This window comes from Lepidochelys olivacea (genome assembly GCF_965140295.1).
Source record: "Lepidochelys olivacea isolate rLepOli2 genome assembly, chromosome: 5".
NCBI lineage: Eukaryota > Metazoa > Chordata > Testudines > Cheloniidae > Lepidochelys > Lepidochelys olivacea.
In genome coordinates, this window is record NC_140415.1 from 89,348,405 (window position 1) to 89,369,740 (window position 21,336).

General features: G+C 41.2%; 2 protein-coding genes across 2 annotated transcripts in view; one reads left to right on the top strand and one right to left on the bottom strand.

Annotated features, from left to right (window-relative positions):
• HSD17B3 (hydroxysteroid 17-beta dehydrogenase 3) overlaps nucleotides 1-21,336 on the top strand; it is a 28,042-nt gene that overhangs the window by 4,060 nt on the left and 2,646 nt on the right. Inside the window, exons 3-9 of the mRNA XM_084629087.1 lie at nucleotides 8,912-8,987; nucleotides 11,939-12,046; nucleotides 12,758-12,825; nucleotides 13,210-13,245; nucleotides 15,670-15,704; nucleotides 16,720-16,801; nucleotides 21,073-21,138. Coding sequence (XP_084485213.1) covers nucleotides 8,912-8,987; nucleotides 11,939-12,046; nucleotides 12,758-12,825; nucleotides 13,210-13,245; nucleotides 15,670-15,704; nucleotides 16,720-16,801; nucleotides 21,073-21,138 — 471 coding nt within the window. The remainder of the gene's footprint in view (nucleotides 1-8,911; nucleotides 8,988-11,938; nucleotides 12,047-12,757; nucleotides 12,826-13,209; nucleotides 13,246-15,669; nucleotides 15,705-16,719; nucleotides 16,802-21,072; nucleotides 21,139-21,336) is intronic.
• The window catches only part of ERCC6L2 (ERCC excision repair 6 like 2), a gene marked incomplete at its 3' end in the record, with an annotated part of 234,477 nt that continues 228,962 nt past the window's right edge, over nucleotides 15,822-21,336 (bottom strand). The window contains exon 22 of the transcript XR_014711759.1: nucleotides 15,822-15,860. The remainder of the gene's footprint in view (nucleotides 15,861-21,336) is intronic.

Sequence of the window (21,336 nt, forward strand, 5' to 3'; positions counted from 1 at the left end):
GGCACAAAAACCAGAAGGCATAGAAAAAACATATTAAAAACATTATTTTTAAGCCAATCTTAGGGCATTAAGGGCCTGACGCATGGTTTTGAGCATTTGGGGTTGTCAGTATTGTAGTTTGTTTGAACATATAAAGCATAAACAAAAGTGTCTAGTATTTATAATGTAATATGCATTGGTAATTATTATTATTGTGTCCAAACCAGCCTCCATGACCCATGGATCACACCCTTCTCATGCAGAAGAGTGGGTCAGTTTCATTCTCTGCAGCATTGCTCCCTCCCTTGTCTTTGGTCCAGTTCTCAGTGAATGGGCAGGTGTGGGGAGGGGATCATCTAGGAGAAGAATGTGCAGAATAGGAGGAATAAGTATGCATGCCCAATTGCATCTTCAAAACCACATTTATGAGTGCAAATGCCTACCCGTGGAACTTGGGGATCAGTGCATATAAGTGAGTGTTTGGATGACATTTAACCAATGTGTCATTACAAATGCTGTGTTGCCCACACAAATGTGGGTTTTGCATGCATACAGAGGTGCACCTGCAAATGTTATGTGTCAGACTCAGTGCACACTGCCTGCTTTGTGCTACTTGAGCAATAGAAAACAACTGTAAACCTGGCTTAACAGGACAATTAAAACACATTTATGCTGCTTTGTGTTACTGGGGAGGAGTAGAACAGCTTGAGTGTGGTTTGGAAACTTTGGCTGTTACTGACCAGTTACTGTGGAGCATTTGTTAATTATTTTGGCTTTTGTTGTATGAGTAAGAGTCAGATTCCACCATCTTTATTTATGCTGAATAGGACCTTACTCCACAAGAAGCCTTATTGATTTAAACCCTGCTCAGCTAATCTACAGGGCAGATGCCAGGCACAGGCCTCTGTGAGCCCACTGCTCAGCATCTTCATTTGGCTGGCCCAGGATTTTGTGAGGCTACTGGTTAAATACCTCTGACCCTTTGAAGTTTCTGTCATGGCTCCTCTGCCTTGCTGTACTGATATCAAAGTATAAACCCCTCTGAGGTTATTGACTCTGTGCCTCATGTTCTCTGGGCAGATGTGAAGGCACAGGTCTCACTGATGTCTCCTCCTCAGCACCTCTAGTTTGTTGGGTTGAAGCCAAAAGGCCTTTATATGGGTATTGGCTCAACACCTCTGCACTTACGGGTTTATAACAGAGGACAGATCTCTGAACATAAGAATGGCCATACTGGGTCAGACCAGAGGTCCATCCAGTCCAGTGTCCTGTCTACCAACAGTGGCCAATGCCAGGTGCCCCAGAGGGAGTGAATCTAACAGGTAATGATCAAGTGATCTCTCTCCTGCCATCTATCTCCACCCTCTGACAAACAGAGGCTAGGGACACCATTCCTTACCCATCCTGGCTAATAGCCATTAATGGACTTAACCTCCATGAATTTATCCAGTTCTCTTTTAAACCCTGTTATAGTCCTAGCCTTCACAACCTCCTCAGGCAAGGAGTTCCACAGGTTGACTGTGCACTGAGTGAAGAAGAACTTCCTTTTATTTGTTTTAAATCAGCTACCCATTAATTTCATTTGGCAGCCCCCAGTTCTTATATTATGGGAAGAAGTAAATAACTTTTCCTTATTCACTTTCTCCACACCACTCATGATTTTGTATACCTCTATCATATCCCCCTTTAGTCTCCTATTTTCCAAGCTGAAAAGTCCTAGCCTCTTTAATCTCTCCTCATATGGGACCTGTTCCAAACCCCTAATAATTTTAGTTGCCCTTTTCTGAACCTTTTCTAATGCCAGTATGTCTTTTTTGAGATGATGGGACCACGTCTGCAGGCAGTATTCAAGATGTGGGCGTACCATGGATTTATATAAGGGCAATAAGATATTCTCCCTCTTATTCTCTATCCCTTTTTTAATGATTCCTAACGTCCCGTTTGCTTTTTTGACTGCCCGCTGCACACTGCATGGACGTCTTCAGAGAACTATCCATGATGACCCCAAGATCTTTCTCCTGATTAGTTGTAGCTAAATTAGCCCCCATCGTATTGTTTGTATAGTTGGGGTTATTTTTTCCAATGTGCATTACTTTACATTAAATTTCATTTGCCATTTTGTTGCCCAATCACTTAGTTTTGTGCGATCTTTTTGAAGTTCTTCACAGTCTGCTTTGGTCTTAACTCATCTGCAAACTTTGCCACCTCATTTTTTACCCCTTTCTCCAGATCATTTATGAATAAGTTGAATAGGATTGTCCTAGGACTGACCCTTGGGGAACACCATTAGTTACCCCTCTCCATTCTGAAAATTTACCATTGATTCCTACCCTTTGTTCCCTATCTCTTAACCATGAAAGGATCTTCCATCTTGTCCCATGACAACTTAATTTACATAAGAGCCTTTGGGGAGGGACCTTTTCAAAGGCTTTCTGGAAATCTAAGTACACTATGTCCACTGGATCCCCCTTGTCTACATGTTGATTGACCCCCTCAAAGAACTCTAATAGATTAGTAAGACATGATCTTCCTTTACAGAAACCATGTTGACTTTTGCACAACAATTTATGTTCTTCTACATGTTTGACAATTTTATTCTTTACTATTGTTTCAACTAATTTTCCCGGTACTGACATTACACTTACCGGTCTGTAATTGCCAGGATCACTTCTAGAGCCCTTTTTAAATATTGGCGTTACATTAGCTATCTTCCAGTCATTGTGTACAGGTGCTGATTTAAACAACAGGTTACAAATCAGAGTTAATAGTTCCGCAATTTCACATTTGAGTTCTTTCAGAACTCTTGGATGAATGCCATCTGATCCCGGTGACTTGTTACTGTTAAGTTTCTCAATTAATTCCAAAACTTCCTCTAGTGACATTTCAGTCTGTGACAATTCCTCAGATTTGGGAATCTCCCTAACATCCTCAGCCGTTAAGACTGAAGCAAAGAATTCATTTAGTTTCTCTGCAGTGACTTGATCGTCTTTAAGTGCTCCTTTTGTATCTCGATCGTCCAGGGGGCCCCACTGGTTGTTTAGCAGGCTTCCTGCTTCTGATGTACTTAAAAAACATTTTGTTATTACCTTTTGAGTTTTTGGCTAGCTGTTCTTCAAACTCCTTTTTGGCTTTTCTTATTATATTTTTGCATTTAATTTGGCAGTGTTTATGCTCCTTCCTATTTACCTCACTAGGATTTGACTTCCACTTTTTAAAAGATGCCTTTTTATCTCTCACTGCTTCTTTTACATGGTTGTTAAGCCATGGTGACTCTTTTTTAGTTCTTTTACTGTGTTTTTTAATTTGGGGTATACATTTAAGTTGAGCCTCTATTATGGTGTCTTTGAAAAGTGTCCATGCAGCTTGCAGGGATTTCACTCTAGTCACTGTACCTTTTAATTTCTGTTTAACTAACCTCCTCATTTTTGCATAGTTCCCCTTTCTGAAATTAAATGCCACTGTGTTGGGCTGCTGAGGTGTTCTTCCCACCACAGGAATGTTAAATGTTGTTATGTTATGGTCACTGTTTCCAAGCGGTCCTGTTATAGTTACCTCTTGGACCAGATCCTGCACTCCACTCAGGACTAGATCGAGAGTTGCCTCTCCCTTTGTGGGTTCCTGTACCAGCTGCTCCAAGAAGCAGTCATTTAAAGTATCGAGAAATTTTGTCTGTGCATTTTGTCATGAGGTGACATGTACCCAGTAAATATGGGAATAATTGAAATCCCCCACTATTATTGAGTTCTTTATTTTGATAGCCTCTCTAATCTCCCTTAGCTTTTCTTCATCACTATCACTGTCCTGCTCAGGTGGTTGATAATAGATCCCTACTGTTATATTCTTATTAGAGCATGGAATTACTATCCATAGAGCTTCTATGGAATATGTGGATTCATTTAAGATTTTCATTTCATTTGATTCTACATTTTCTTTCACATATAGTGCCTCCCCCCTACCCCCTGCACGACCTGTTCTGTCCTTCGATGTATTTTGTACCCCAGAATGATTATGTCCCATTGATTGTCCTCACTCCACCAGGTTTCTGTGATGCCTATGATATCAATATCCTCCTTTAACACGAGGTACTCTAGTTCACCCATCTTATTATTTAGACTTCTAGCATTTGTGTACAAGCACTTTAAAAACTTGTCACTGTTTATTTGTCTGCCCTTTTCTGATGTGCAGATTCTTTATGTGAATGTTTCTTGTCTGATCTGGACCATACTTTATTCTCTTCCATCCTCTCCTCCTGACTAAAACCTAGAGAATCTCTATCAATCGACTCTCCTCTAAGAGAAGTCTCTGTCTGATCCATGTGCGCCTCTGCAGCAATCGGCTTTCCCCCATCTCTTAGTTTAAAAATTGCTCTGCAAACCTTTTAATGTTAAGTGCCAGCAGTCTGGATCCACTTTGGTTTAGGTGGAGCCCATCCTTCCTGTATAGGCTCTCCCTATCCCAAAAGTTTCCCCAGTTCCTAATAAATCTAAACCCCTCCTCTCTACACCATCATCTCATCCATTCATTGAGACTCTGAAGCTCTGCCTGCCTACCTGGCCCTGCATGTGGAACTGGAAGCATTTCTGAGAATGCCACCATAGAGGTCCTGGATTTCAGTCTCTTTCCCAGCAGCCTAAATTTGGCCTCCAGGACGTCTCTCCTACTTTTTTCCCCTATGTCATTGGTACCTACATGTACCACGACCACCTGCTCTTCCCAGCACTACACATAAGTTTATCTAGATGCCTCAAGACATCTGCAACCTCTGTGAGGGGTGGCCCCTGTGAGGGTTCCTGGCTCAGCATATCTAGTTTTCTGGGTTGATGTAAAGGCATAGTGTTACTGGCATGACAGTTATAGCTTTCTAATGTCACAGGGCTTGTGGAAGCAATTGACTCAGCATGTATAGTTTTCTGGATTTGTATTAAAGTTCAGGCCTCTGTGAGTCCACTGGATGAGCACTCTAGCGTGTTGGGCTGATGTGAAAGTCCAGACTCCCATGAGGTCTCTGAATCAGCATTTCCAGCTTCTTGGGCATCTGTGACAATACTGGCTGAGTTCCTCAAGCTGACTAGTCTGATATCAAGGCAGAGACCGCTCTGAGGTTACTTGCTCTAGCTTGCTGGCTGATTTCACGGAACAGATTTCTGTGAGGCCCTTTAATTTGGGGGCTGATGTCAGGGCTTCAGACTTGTTAAACTGATCTCAAGGCACAGGTCTCTGTGAGAATTACTGGCTCAGCAGCCACAGCTTGCTGGGATTATGTGAAGTCTTAGGCCCCTATGAAGTCACTATGCTGCACTTTTAGCATTGGTACCTACATGTACCATTACGCTGCACTTTTAGCATGTCAAGGCACTGGCCTTTGGCAATTTACAGGCTTGACACTTCTATCTTCCTGGAATGATGTCCAGGGACAGACTTCTGTGAGTATTACTGGCTGAGCATCTCTAGTTTGCTCGGCTAATATGAAGACCCGTATTTATGTAAGGCTTGTGGCTCAGCATTTCTGAACACCCTGAACTTGCTGAGCTGAAGTGAAAGCATAGGGCAATTTTTGACTACAACTTTTCTTGTTTATTAATAGCTTCATATCTTTAAACATTTAAGGTTGATTTGCTTAAATCAGGGTTTCATTAGATCATTTTTGAGAGCGAGGAATTTCATATAATATAAGCTGTGGTGTTTGGGAAAACCTTTGTGTGATTTGTTAAAACTTAGCCTGTTATTTACAATCTGGTGAAAATTAATTATGGCTTGAGTTGCCCTATTCCAGTTGATTCACTATTTTACAGTGTTGCAGGAGTCTCCCATTACATCCTTCTGCAGACACAAATATTTTAGGTTTGTTTTAGCAGTAGAACCAGAAGAAACATTTTAAAGCAGTTTTGCAGAATCCATTTCTCCTTTTGGTGAGCTTCATTTTTGCAATCCTGCTCTCCTATCCTACTTCCTCTGGGCCACATATTTGTTGAGAGATTTGAGTCAGACAGGTCTCACAGGGTTGAACCGCGAGAAATTAAAAGAAAAAAAAAATGACTGGGGATGCCAGTCCTGCCCAAAATCCCACTATATAGACCTTAGGAAAAAATAATCTAATAGCTTTTACAAACGTCTAGAAATCTAGAACAACTGTTCCATAAATCATAATCCTGCAACTTTAAGTTCTTATGATCTAGTCTGAGTATGGCCAGTTTGTGTGTGCAACGGCAGTAATAACATGCACAAATGAGGCCCAAAATCTGTGCAGTTTTGCATGTGGCTCTAGCTATTTGAAAACTTGGCTCATTCTGGAAGCTGCAAAAATGCTCTATAAGGCATAGTGGTTTTTTTACTGGTTTGATGTGTGTGAAAGTCTTTTGTTGCACACTACAATGCGTGCCTAAGCCTTCTATTAACCTGTTTCAACATGCTTAGACATTTGTCACTGCTGGAAGTAGTCATGATGATCTTGCCTTTTAGGAACCCCAGAATTTCATGAGCATTTAAATCCTTTACCACTGGGAGTCAGGATTTCCTAATACAAACAGGTTTATGTTGCATAATGCTGGAAGCTGGGGCTTGCTCTCATCCGCAGTGGGAAATTCTATTCTCTAGCTGCATCACAGGCCTTGTCTGTACTAGGAAAATGCATTGTCTTAGAAAGTATTTTAACAAAGATGTTTTTACTAATAGAATGTTAAACATGACTTTGCCCTTCAACATGACTGATTAAAAATGAATTTTCTCAATACAGAAAAGGCCATAGTATACAAGCCCAAGTAGAGTGGTATTTTCCAACTCTCTTTTGCATTAAAAATTGGCCATCATCACGTCACATTTCCAGCCTGCTATAGAGAAGCTAAAATGATTCCTGCTCTTGTCTAATGATCACTGTTTATTAGGGTTTTATTAGCTGGCCATAAACATTTATTCTTGGCTGAAATTTGGCATTTCATTTAGCAATGAAAATCATTATCATTTACTTTTTTCAGCAAACTGCAATAAAAATAAGTGAAACGCATTTATTAAAACCAAAGTTCAGAAAAATAGCTCAGTTTTTGATGATGATATTTATATTACTAGCATGGATCTGAATGCTTAAAAAACCCATCCAAATGGTCCCCAAATTACAACTTGGAATGAGTGACCATGGAAACAGCGACCATGTCTCCGTTGCCTTCCGAATAGATTGGAAACAGCTTGAGTCAAGCCTAATGTGGACAAAGGGAAATTTGCCAGTACGTAGACAATTAGAGTTCTCTTCCTGAGTACTTCAAATGCAGCCCTTAAAATGAGCTTTCAAAACGCCACAGTGTCTAAGTGTTTGCATGTTTCTTTGTGGCACCGGACAATTATGTAAGAGTCTCCAAAAGCTCAGAACTGTGAGAATGGTCTTTGTGCTTAAAATGCAAATGGTTGTTTCCAATACATTTAGTGGACAACTCTCCCTCATACTCTCGATGTAGCAAATTTTTAAACAAAGGTCCTTATTTCTTAACATTCTTTTCGTTGTTTCAGGGAAGCTCAATGGGACAAACTTTCCCTCAAATAGATTTAGGGGGGAAAGCATTGCAGGGAGTCAGTTACAGAAATGAATGCCTTTTCAGTGTGTGGGGTTTGTCAACTAGTTTCTTACTCTCTAAGTAAAACCTGGTACTTTCAGATGAAGTTGACCTTATCTTTGTGCACATTTATTTAACTCCGCCCCTCCCTGCTTCTGTGGGCAGCTTTCTAGCTTCAGCTCTCTCCTCTGATCATGCACCCAAACTCTAGTGCAACTTCAGCTTGTTAAAAACATACACTCCACAAGCTGGGGCATATTCTCCTTTCAATCTGTGCACAAAGCTCTAATTGGGAGTGGAAATGTTTATGTTCATGATATATATGTACACACAGAGAGAAGTTAGATAAAAACATAAAATACTCTTGCTGGAAGGTTGCAACCTAACACTACTTTATTTCTTAGACTTCAGAATTATAACACACAAGACCCCAAAAACGGAGGGAGAGAGAGAGAGAGAGAGACAAAACAGGCTGCTCCTTAAAACAGAGAGCTACAAATCACCCCACTTTACTCTAGGCTGCCTGCCTGCAAACTGACTGCTGCTAGGCCTAAAATTACCACAAGAAGCCATAAGAATAAGGGGAGAATATGACCATTTGTTTTGCATTATTTCACATTACCTCACCAACTATAAACAGACTTATGTCAAGAAGTGTTTGCATCTACAAACCTAAATTCTTGTCTACATTTTTATGGATGTACTTTTGTGTGCACAAAAACTCTTGCTTGTTTATTTACTTCACTTTACTTAAAAATTCTCTCATTCAAGTTTTGGGGGCATGATATATATATTATATAATATAAATTCTAACCGAAGTCCAAAATATATAATCCTTTTAAAATTCATCCCAAAGTTAGGACCCTCCCACTATTCAATACAGCCCATTTAGCCCCTTTTCTCAGGGTGGGGGTGGGGAGGGAAGCATGTTGGAAAAACATGAAATATTATAGAGTGACCTGGAAGTCAACAAATTCAGGTTCTGGTGAATTAATGGGGAAGTCAGTTCTACAGCAGAAGGCCCCTTATTGGAAATATCAGGTGGAATTGCTCTCCTTCTGTCAATTAATTAGAGCCTTTCCGAGAAGGGCTCAAGGGACATTGTTTTGGCAAATCTTTTGTTTGGCTATAGGTTGACGCTCAGAGGGTTTTGTTATGATGGGTCAGGATCATATACGGAGGGGGATGTTTGTGCAGCTGCTATAAGCAGTTTAACTAATGTGTTGCTTGGTTTTAATTTTTGTCATGTCTCCAGATAGTACAGTGATGGGTACTTGAAAGTAAATGAAATATTAAATAAAATGCTTAGTGCTGAAAGCTAAAAAAGTCATTTAATGTTCTCATCACCAGAATGTCATCGGTTTTAATCATTTTAAACACCTCTTTTGTAGCTGGCAAAACGTGGATTAAATATTGTTATGATAAGCAGAACACTTGAAAAACTGCAGAAAGTAGCCACTGAAATTGGTAAGTGTTTAAATCTGAAGAAGACTGTGACAGGCAGCATGGTGTAATAGGGCACTGGATTCAGGAGACCCAGGATTCTGTTCCTAAAGTGTTTACAAAACATTAACTCTTATACCACTCTGTGAGGTAGATGAGTATCATTATCCACAACTGATGGCTAGAAATACTTTGCGAAGGCACAGAGATTAATTTTTAAACAGTCACATAAATGTGTGGCAGCACTGGTTATTGAACCTACACCTCCTTATTCTCAGTCCAGTACTTTAACAAATAGCGAACACCTCCTCCTCCAGTATAGGAAGTGAGTTGAAAAGGATTACTCTTTTGACACGTTCAGCCCCATGAATTACAGTTGTGCCATAGGAGTTTGCAGAATTGGCATTCTACATAGGCAGAAATCCAGAATTAAAAAAACACTTATCTCCAGTGTTGGAATGTAGAGTGAAATTTCCACCTATTCAGACAGGAAGGCCTTTAAAAAAATCAAGATAAGATTCGAGAGAAAAAAAGAGATTGAGTTTGTGCAGACAAGTAGAGCCGTTATGTCTATTAGGCTCCTAATGTAACACATTTTGTGTCGTGTATGTAAAACATTGATCAAACCATAAAACGAAGGCTATGTTTATACTATAAACCATTGGATGGCAGTGTGTAAAGTATGTATAGCTAGATGTCACATAGGGTGCCAACTTTCTAACCGCAGAAAATCGAACACCCTTGCCGTGCCTGTCCCTTCCCCGAAGCCCCACCCCTGCCCTGCCCCTTCTCTGAGTCTCCATCCCCCCTCCCTCTATCACTCGCTCTCCCCCTCCGGGTTGGGGTGAGGGCTCTGGGGTGGGGCTGGGCATGAGGGGCTTGGGGTGAGGAGGGGGCTCCAGGCTGGGCCAAGGAGTTTGGAGTGCAGGAGGGAGCTCAAGGCTGAGACAGGGGTTTGGGGTGCGGGCTCCGGGAGGGAGTTTGGGTGCAGCAGGGGGTTCTGAGCTTGGGTAGGGGGTTGGGGTGCTGGAGGAGGTTTGAAGTGCGGGCTCCAGACGGTGTTTACCTTGGGTGGCTCCCAGACCCTCAGGGCAGAGGCACGTGGAGCCCCGAGGGCCGTTCCTGAGCCAGAGGGACATGCCAGTTTCTTCCTGGGAGCTGCGTGGACCCTGGCAGGGAGCCAGCCAGCCCCGCTGTGGCCAAATGGACTTTTAATGGCTTGGTCAGCAGTGCTGACCAGAGTTGCCAGGGTCCCTTTCCACACTATGGTGTGCAGCTACGTCTGTCAGCGAAAGGTTCCGGAAGAGGGGAGGCAGCAGAGAAAGGCTTTGTCGGCTCCATGCCACCCGAGACTTTCACTGTGGTGAGGAAAAGTGCTGCTGCTGGAGTCTTTCCCTGTACATTTAGGGCTAGATTCTGCAATTAGCTCAGGCTCCTTTGTGCTACTCAGGTGCAGGGATTCAGCTGGTACAAACCTGATGGAGCTGGCTCCTGCACCAGCCATTTTCACCCCACAGCATACTGGGCGGGGGCAGGGAGGGAACAGGTTGGAGCTCGCTCCACTCCGTTACACTGGTTCTCTAACTCATGCCAGGCCTGGCACAGTCCGGCCCGCAGAATCACGGAGCCATAATTGGCTTCCTGACAGCCTCCCTGCTGTCCTGCCCCAAGCAGAGCTCAGATGTACAGAAGAAGCAAGCTCTTGCCAAATCTGAAGATATGCTGATAACTGAAGTGGAATTAGAAGCTTGCAATTTCTGGGGAAATTAGGGTCTCTCCCTTCTCCCCCCACCAAAAGGCCAAGCTCTGATGACACTAGCGGGTGACATAAAAGAAACACATAGGAAAGTTAGATACAAAGTCCAATTCCGTATAGCTATAGAATCAGTTTCCATTTCACCGAAGGAAGCTCCTAGACTTTCTGGAGTCTGTGTGCACCTGAAATGGTCTCTGCATTTCCATTGTTGACAAATGTGTGTGTTCAGATCACCGTTCAAGAAAGGGAGGAAGAGAAAGCCTTTCAACTGGTCCTAGATTCACTTAGCAAATCTTTCAACAAACCTGGTCGGAGGTTCAAGATGATCATGAAACCTGAAAGCAGGTTTAGTAGTAAATATTTCTCATGTGAGCCCCCTTGTTAGCAGAGTTATAATTTGAGCTCTCCAACAGAGAATTTCAGCTTTCATTTGTGAAGTCAGTCAGTCAACCTCTCTTCTTTGTGAAGACAGTATTGAAAATGTAAACGGGATATAAATCAAACAACTCAGAGACAGAATTCTGCAGCTGGATTCCACTTTTGCAGGAGGAGGGGTAGGTGTTGGGGAGGGGGAGAGATTATAGATTCTCCCATTTCCCTTTTATGTAAAATGAGTCAAAGTTGAGGTGTTGCCCAAAGAGTTGCCTCAATAATCCTTCCCAAAATCCTTAGCCTGACCCATTTTACAGTGGTGTGATTATGAATAACACAAATAGGCTATATTTCAGAGGGAGGCAGCAAAATATTATTTCACAACCTGCACCCAAAATGCCAAGTCCAGTTCTGCTTGTTAAAATGTTCATCTTACAAAGAAGCAAACTTTTTAAATAATTGTATAAAACAGAGTTTACATCAAAGATCTGTCAGCATGTTCTTTTTCAATAAATTGCAACCCTTCTCTTATAAACATTAAAATAATCGGGGGAAATGTTAGAAATTTTGCATTATTTATAGTTAGGGGGCTAAATTTTGTCTTGATATTTGGGCAGCGCTCCACAGATTTCAGAGCAGAAACTGACCTTACATTTTCCTTAAAAAATGTGTTACAGAAAGTGCCTTTTGCTTATATTTTGATTACTGTTAAAAAGCAAGGGAGTTGAAACAGCTGCATGTAGTACAGAGTGCAATACAAAAGGGTGAACCAAGTTCTTTGGCTCATTCCTCCTGATTGCAATTCTCTCTATTTATATATAAAGACATTTTGTGTTGTTAATTACAGCACAGGCCACAGGTAGAAATGTGAAGATCATACAAGCTGACTTTACAAAAGATTACATATATGAGAATATTGAAGAAAGTCTTGAAGGCTTAGAAATTGGCATTTTGGGTAAGTTAATTAGACCCATTAATTGAAGAGTATTTTGATAATACATTATATAAATACAAATGCATTTAAGTAATTGCAGCTTACTATGGAACTACAAATTGGCATCACTTGTTTTAGAACATGATGTATATGACACTAACAGCTGGTTTTAACATGTAGACGTTATTAAAACTAAGTGTGCACTTGCTTAATAAACTGGTTTTGGTTGTTTATTATACAGGTTGTAGAGGTGAATCAAGGCCCTCTCTGGGTTCCTTATTTCTCTAATAGGGTACAGTAATTTATTTACCATCTAAGCCAATCTACCACCTGCTGAGTAGTATCCATTTTATGTGGTAACTCTGCCTGTTTAATCTCAATGAATTCATTTTCAGCATTTGTTTTACAGCTGTGTGGAATTCTTGCACTGAACCTGAAAGCCGCTAGAAATGAACTTTTTGTTAAAGCTAACTGGAGTGATATGAATAGGAACAAAGTATTTTTTAAGTATCCCTTTAATGAATTTAAAAAACCCAGTAATAGCCTGGTTTTGCTTCTACTGAGGTCAATATCAATGGCTTTGGTTTCAGTGGGAGCAAATGGGTCACTAACGTAGCATTTCTCTTCACATATAGCTTAAAAGCATCTTAAGGAGAAACCTTTTGTTTAACCAGCTAAACTATGCACTTCATCCAAATATAGTTCTTCTTGTTCTGTTTCCTTCCTGACTAGTTAACAATGTTGGAATGCTTCATAATTCTCTTCCATGCCGTTTCCTAAATGGAGCAGACACAGATGAGGTAGGATTACATTGTAGTACTGTTGTTTTTTCTTGCAATGTAACAATTAGGGCCGGAGGTTCCATTTACTAAGGGACAGATCCTGCATCCATTGAGGTCTGTGGAAGTCGCACTGTTGAATTCAGTGGGAGGAGAACTGGGGCCTAACTAAACATACTTACAAATGAACATACAATGACAAATGGATAATTGTGCAGGAAAATAGTTATTTGCATGTACAAACTTGGTAAATATGCATGCATTTTTGCAGCCTCCTTTTGAATTACTTTTTACCCTGGATGTTCCATTAGAAGTCTGTGCAAACTGAATCCTCATGTTATAAATGCCAGCTAAGTGACCCCTCAAAATGTGTTTAAATTTGCATTATTTTCTTGTTTTCAACAGAACCTCATCAACTGCAACATTATCTCTGTTACCAAGGTATGTACAACACACATTCAGTGTATAAAGAAATAAATGTATTATACCAGAGAAAGATATTGTTTCAAACAGTGACAATGAGTTTTCTTATCTCCTTGCATTTTGGCTGGCTTCTTAGCTGCTCATCCTGAGCCATAATGGAAGCATTATTTTAGGAGTCTAATTAACTTGCTAGGTTCTGCTACGTGTGAAACATTTTGATTAGAGCTGGTCAGAAAGTTCTCAACAAACTATTTTTGGTTGTCTAAATAGGCTGTTGTGGCAAAAACCAAAATGTTTTGCAAAAAGGTAACAATTTTGACAAAACCTTTGACAGGAAAGCTTCTTGTCCACACTGGTTGGAGAGAGAGAGATTGAAAATCTGACCTTTTTGCTTCAAAAATGGATGTGATGCAATTCCACCTTGTGAAAACATTCATTGCAGATTGAACAAACCTTTTGAAGACAGATTTCAAAACCTCATAAGTTGTTTCAAAACAAAACTGTTCTCTGGCCAGCTCTAATTTTGATTAGCTACTTCCCTTTCAAGCACAGTTAGTATTTCACCACCTCCCCAGCTCTGATTAAGGTTTGTTGCTCTGCTGTTTGGGGCAACATGTTAACCTGAGCTACAACTAAATGCTTCATAGTTCATCTCAACCTTAGCTAATATCTTTATAAACATGACATGAGAGGCTTTTATCGACAGACTTTCCTCTTTAATTGTTGAGAGTTTCCTCCCCCTATCTAACATACCTACCTCCCCCAGTTTGGCCTGTTTGATCACACCACATACTTTCTCAAAGGCTATGCTCTGAGAATTGCTTTGACTGCTTACCAAAGAATCTCTCTTCTTGAAAGGTGTCTGGATTTTAAAATCCAGCACAAACCCCAAAATAATTCTTGGGGGGGGGGGAACAGCTAAAAGGCTAAATTTAAGTGTGTAGAAGTGGGACAAGCCAAAATAAGCTGTGTTAGCTGGTTAGGCAAATGATTTCTTCTTCAAGGTTTGATGTATAAATCCTTTCATATTGTTCAACTAAAATAAACTATTTATTTCTGCCATTTCTTTCTATAAAACTTCCATAAAATCTGCCAATTCCTCTCTACCCCTCCACCAAATAATTCCCTTTCTCGGCCTGGATGATGCCTTCCCCTAGTTACTGCAACCTCCACCTCTCTGGCCTCTCACAAAGCCACATGCCCCCTTCCGTCTATTCCAAATGCTGGTACAAGAATTAATCATGTCTCTGACTAGATCCATCCTCTCTTCAAATGTTTCTGCTGGTTTCTCATTTTTGTCCTGATCATATGTAAGCTCTTGACCTCCTGCAAGCTCTAAACATCGTGAGGTGAAATCCTGGCTCCAGTGCATTTAATGGGATTTTTGCCATTGTATTGGATAGGGGCAGGATGTTCCTTGTGGCATCTGCTTTCATTGATACTGTAGTCTCTCTCTTCTGCCCTCCTTGTTCCAGTGAAACTTCATGGCAAATTTCCATATTGATGTCTTCCAGCCACTCATCTCTGGACCTTTTTCCACTCTGTCCACTATGACTGGCACCTTCTCCCTTCACCCACTCGGACACGAAATGGCTCCATCCTTTCGTCCATAAATTCCAATTTGAAAATGAGGCTTAAACCCCCGAATGCACATTCTCACCCCCTTCACGCTGCTGACCGGAACTAAGCACCAGTATGTTTATCTGCACTAGTTTACAGTGTTAGCCCTTCCTTTCTTTGTAAGTTGTCTATCAAGGCTCTTCTCCTTAAAAGCTAAGCACATGTGTAAGTCTTTGAACACTGAGGAGTCCCATTGAGTTCAAACGGACTCAAGTCCATACTTAATGTTAAGCATGTGCATAAGTGCTTCACTAAATAGGGATGGACTTGAGCACATAACTAAGTGCTTTGCTAAAACAGGGTTAGAGTGATAGAGATACAACACAAACCTTTGAAATTCAAAATGAACCTAAAGCTTTTATGCTGCGGCTTGAAAAAGTTGAAAAGATAAGGAAAAACATTGTGTTTTTGCACTTTCTGATCCTAGTTGGGACCAGAAGTGGAAATGCTGAAATACCAAGAAACAGATTGAGATATTTGATCCAATATTACAGACTCATGAAATTCAGATAGTTTGGAGAAGATTTACATAAGCTGGAGAAAGTTGCATATCAAACTGACCCTTGGAAACTTTGGTCAACAATTCAACTCAATGTGTTCTAATCTGTGCCAGTAAAATTTCTAGTCTTTCCCCAAAATTTCAAAGTATTTTTTTTAACCTACCTGCTCTGGCTCAGACCCCCCCCCCCCCCGTACTCTTAAAGAACTTAAGGTGTTAGCACATTTTCTTTGTTTAAAAAAAACAACAACAAAACAAACAAAAAAAAAGACACAAAGCACAGGGAGAGGGAATGTAACTCATAGCTGTTTTATTTCTTGTAGATGACACAGATAATTTTGAAACAAATGGAGCGAAGGTAAAAGTACATTTTTTCCCTTAAGCTTTCTGTGGGTTCTAATTCTAGCAAATACTTGCTAGCTCCAATTAGTTCTGCAATAACTACTCAAGTTCCAGTGTGTCGATGCTCAGTATAATTTATTTCTCCCATTGCTGTGTGAACAACTGGTAGGAACTGTAACAAAAAAGTAAAATATAAGGCAGATCAGAAGATGTAATATACTGGGTTAAGTTTACAAAAAAGATATGCTTGTATAGCATATGTAAACCTGCCTTTTATGAGTCTAATTAAACATGCAAATGTCTTTACGCACATAAGTATTTTTTAAAGGTAGCTGTAGAGTTTGGAATAATAATATTTAAGTGTTAAAGATAGGTTACAATAACTGGATTTACTAAGAGCAATTAATTCAGCTCCATGAGTAAAGGGTTCCTTTTCTTATCTGTTTCAAGGGAACATATATTTAAGACATAATTTTGATAACTAAATTTCCATCTGTTAGAATTTAAAAAGGGTGAGAAGAAAATTTTTATTTTAGGATACAGTAAATTTTTGTTTCAGCAACAATAAAGACAAGCTTTTACCTTTTACTAGTTTTCCCTTTGGTTATTATGAAAATAGCTGAGAGATGCTTTTTACTGCGTATAGGGAAAATGAAGGCACAAATGAAGGAAGTAGGAAGAGGAATGGTTTGGTTAAGGAGCAGTTATAAGCATAAATTCTTTTCTCTGAATTTTTCAAATATCTGACAATATTCATGCTCAGATGTAAAACACCATGAGCAAAATCCCCCATGGTTCCAGTTGCACTATTCACTTAAATTACACTTCTGCAATTTTCTGTCTGTGTATTTGCTGGTGCCTAATTAAGCTCTAAAGACTCTCTTTGAGAATGTAGCCTATTCTGTTTGTATAATAGAAAAGTTCTGCCTTCTAGAGGAAAAGACTGCAGATTTAATCTTGTGCAGGACCCAGATCCTACTGTAATATAGCAAAAGGAAAATTTAATTTTAACAATTTAATTTGAATTGCAGACGAAAAGGACTTATTCTGAACCTTTCTTCTGGTTTGGGCACCTTTCCTTGTCCATTATATACTATATATTCAGCTTCTAAAGTAAGTCTTTCATATTGCTTTGTAAATCAGTGTTGCTGAAATGTTTTACACCTCAGCTGGTCTAAATCAGTGTAGCTCCATTGAAGTCTATGGAAGCAATGCACTAGCTGCGAATCTGACTAATAATATTGATATTTTCAGATACAATTAAACACCACCACCACAATATTCATAGTATCCCTCTAAACTAAGGCAGAGAATAGGGCAATGGTGAACTTCTGTAGGGACAGGCTAACTGGTGTACTCAAGACTGAAGATGTACAAAATGTGACAGATTTTGTGGAGGGTAAAATTTTGTGTAGTGGAAGGATGGAGATGCGTGGCGGGGGAGGGCAGGCAGGGTCGGACCCCCAGTTTCCCTCACTCAGCTGCCCCACCATCAGCAGGTAGGGGTTGCCTTGCCTGTGTTTCATTTGGAGGCTTCACTTTGAGTTAAAACTCCCAAAATTTTAACTTCATACTGATAGGATTCACTTTGATGATTTCCATTCAAAACCATAAAATGCTGAAACTCAGCTCTTGTTTGGGTGACGTTCCACCCAGGCTTCCTCAAAACCCAGACAAAACTCACACAAATCTAGCCCAAGTTTCAGCTACATTGAAACCTGAGTTTTTAGGTGGGGTTTTTTGGTTGCCTAAGTTTCTCATGGCTCTACTCAAAAGTGAAATCAAATTCAATAAAATATTTTTAGATTGAAAAAAACGTGGTCAGCATTATCTAAAAATTTCTGATGACCGACTGACATGTCTCTTTTTAGGTACTTATTATGGAAACAGGGACCATATATCTGAGAACCTCACACTCCAATATATAAATACTCACAAGATCCGATGAAGTGAGCTGTAGCTCACGAAAGCTTATGCTCAAATAAATTTGTTAGTCTCTAAGGTGCCACTAGTACTCCTTTTCTTTTTGTGAATACAGACTAACATGGCTGCTACTCTGAAACTTGTAAGATAGCATTTCCATATCATCCCCATTTTATAGATGAGAAACTGAGGCACAGAGAGGCTGTGACGTGCCCATTGTTACACGGATGTCTGTGGTAGAGCAGGGACTCGGACCCAGATCAAGTCCTAGGCTAGTATCCTAAAAACCAAACCATCCATCATCTCTACTTGCACTTTGCATAGTCATTGATCTGTGCAAAGTGGATGTAAAAATGTTACCATTGATGTAAATGAGTGGAGAATTCTGACCTGATAGTATTTTACACCCAGTTTTGCTCAGTTTGTACAGGAGTAACATACTATACAAGGTGCACGGCAGATAATCAGGCCCAAAGTTTCCAGACTAGAGATGGTCCCAACAGGAACAATATTGAACTATGGGTACATTGGGATCTAGATTCATCTGTGGATCTTAATTTTGCAATTTGGGTCCATGAAATATGGATCTCAATCCAGAGCCACATTTCCAGGCTTGGGTTCTTCTCTACTCTAGAGTTTTTGAATTTGGCTCTTGTCACTGTTGCAAGATAAAGAGCACTGCAATATGTGACAGAAAATGGAGAGGAACTAAAAGGCTAACACTCGTCTATCTTTAATTTTCAGGTTTTTTTCCAATCCCTTCTCTTGCTTTCAGAGGGCCTGTCTACCAGCCTCTACTTGAGAATCACACACACAAAATGCAACCCTTATTCTCTGGTGCCTAGAATGGCTTATTCAGCTGTCTAGCCTTTTGGTGATTTTAATTTTTTAAATAAAGTGAACCTCAATTCTATTTAGGGATTAAAATGGCATTATGGGCCAAAAAAAGCATACAAATGATTTATCTTCTACCACTATATAGTTAATTCCAGTTTAAAAAGGGACCTTTCCTCTCACTGCTCATAGTATATTTTCAGATGCTGGAATGAGACTATTGAGGTGTAAAACACCAGTTGCCCTCTGCATAATATCTAAAAAGCACCAGAAAACATTATCTTCAACACTGATTTTGTGCATCTAATTACTGATGAATGACTCAGTGTTGCCGAGTCACTTGATATTTGGTGTGTCTCCATGCCCCAGCTACTGAAGTCATGAGACTACTCTGAAACCTGAGATTATGTGAGACTCTTACTACTTTTTTTAAAAAATGAAAGCCAAGTTTCTAGCCCTTCTGGTGTGGAGAGAAGCCTGGAAACACTAAAACACTAAAGGATCAAGCAACAGAAAGTATCTATCTCTCTTTCCTCTGCCAAACGTACTGTTTTTAAAAGTCTAATTATTTGTAAGCCAGGCTCATGATGTTATGGGGCCTGACTCATGATTTTTGGCAAGACATTTGAACAGCAGCAATACAAATAAATATGTCCAAATTCCAGCCCTGATTTGGATTTCACTCACAACAGTAAATTGGGACTAACTCGAGTGGAATCAATGGTTACTCTCCTGTAAGTGCATTGGCCCAGGAACTGCACTACTCACCACTTGGCAGTGCCTCCTTGTGGCTCAGATGGGGAATTAGCTCTGCTATCTGGTCTTAAAACCCTTCCTGTAGTTACTCAGTCAGTCGTTGTTCTCACTCACTCACTAGCCTCTCATGCTCCTGGAGCTGCGGCACTTTCCTCTTCATAGCTTAGCCTGCCAGTCAACTCACATTAAAGTTCTCCCCCTATCTAAGGTACTGTAAGGCAAACTGTCTCAGGTGCAGTCTGCTCCTCACTGCCTGGTCTGTGCCACTCCTCCAGTGGCTGGTAGGGGAACCTGGGCCTACCCTCTACACTGGGTTCCAGTCCAGGGACCCTCAACCAAGCAGCTCTGGGCTTTTACTCTTCCAGCCCTTACTGCTTCTTCCCTGGACTGCTTCCTACTCTCTCCTTGCAGCTTCCCACTCTTCCCCCTTGTATAGGGTTGCCAACTTTCTAATCGCACAAAACCAAACACCCTTGCCCCAACTCCTGCCCTGGGAACTCACCCCTGCCCTGACCCTTCGCTGAGAGCCCACCCCTGCTCACTCCATCCCTTCTCCCTCCATCGTTTGCTCTCTTCCACCCTCACTAGGCTGGGATAGGGGGTTGGCTAATAGCCATTAATGGACTTAACCTCCATTAATTTATCCAGTTCTCTTTTAAACCCTGTTGTAGTCCTAGCCTTCACAACCTCCTCAGGCAAGGAGTTCCACAGTGTGCTGAGTGAAGAAGAACTTCCTTTTATTTGTTTTAAACCTGCTGGCAGGGTGCAGGAGGGAGTTTGGGTGTGAGACAGGACTCAAGCTGGGGATGAGGGGTTGGGATGCAGAAGAGAGTTCTAAGCTGGGGCAGGGGATTGGGATGCAGGAAGGATTTTTTCAAAGTGGGGGCTCTGGCCAGGCGGCGCTTACCTCAGGTGGCTCCTGAAAATGGCCAGTATATCTGGCTCCTAGGCAGAGAACCCAGGGGATTCTGCATGCTGCCCACACCTGCAGGCATCACCCCTGCAGCTCCCATTGGCTGCAGTTCCTGGCCAAAGGGAGCTACAGAGCCGGCGCTTGGGGCAGGGGCAGCATGCAAAGCCACCATGGTTGCCCCTGTGTCTAGGAATCAGACATGCCGGCTGCTGCTGAGAGCCGTGTGGAGCCATGTCAGGCAGCCTGCCTTAGCCCCACTGTGCTGCCGACCAGACTTTTAGCAGTCGGGCATTCCAGTCAAAAACCAGATGCCTGGCAACCCTACCCTTGTATCAGGAAATGCAACTGTAGGTTACCCACCCCACCCACCTCCTTCCTTTCTTTATAGGTCCTGCCCAGCTCCTCCCCCGAGCTGGACTTATCTGCAAGTAGGTCCTTGTACACCCTAGGTTTCCTCCAGGTCCAGCCTATAGGTTATTGGCCTAATTTCCCCCTGCAGGCCTGGTGTGGGGTGGATGTCTCAGCACATGTGTCAAAAGAAGAATGTGTTATATTCCAGCAATGGTACAACTGCACCTGTGCTAGCAACTGGTGTAAACACAGCTCAGGCTTTTTTACCACTGTGTCCTCAAAACTGCATTTTCATAACCTGGGATACTTTTGAGTCCCTTGTACACTAGCGCTTGTTTCATGTCTGACTCGTGCTGGACTATGGGTACAACTTTTTCTGTGTAGAAGATCCTGTGGGATCAGATTCAGGCCCTCCTTTTCTAAATGTGGTACAGCAGGTGGATTCACTAAGTAACTCATTGCTAGGTTTTGCAGACATGTTTGTGCTCTAGCTTGGATGATAGTTGGGGGCCATTTTGGTAAGGGGTATGTGTGTATATGCATGCATGTGTGCACACAAGTAATTTCAGTTCCTTATGACTAAGTTTATTCAATTTTGTTATTCTAGGCTTTTGTATGCACATTTTCCAAAGCACTTCAAGCAGAATATAAGGCAAAGGGAATTATCATACAGGTGATATAGTATCTTTGTTATTTGCCTTCATTTTCATGAATATTTGAAGTCCAGTCACAGAGCCCAATCCCATGAAGTGCTGGACACCCGTGTGGAAGCGTTGGGTGGCCCAATGTCCCTGCTAAAATTTCCTCCTCACTGTTGTGAAACAAAAGCTTCCTCTCCTCACTCCACCTGAGAGGTGGCTGCCCTTTCACT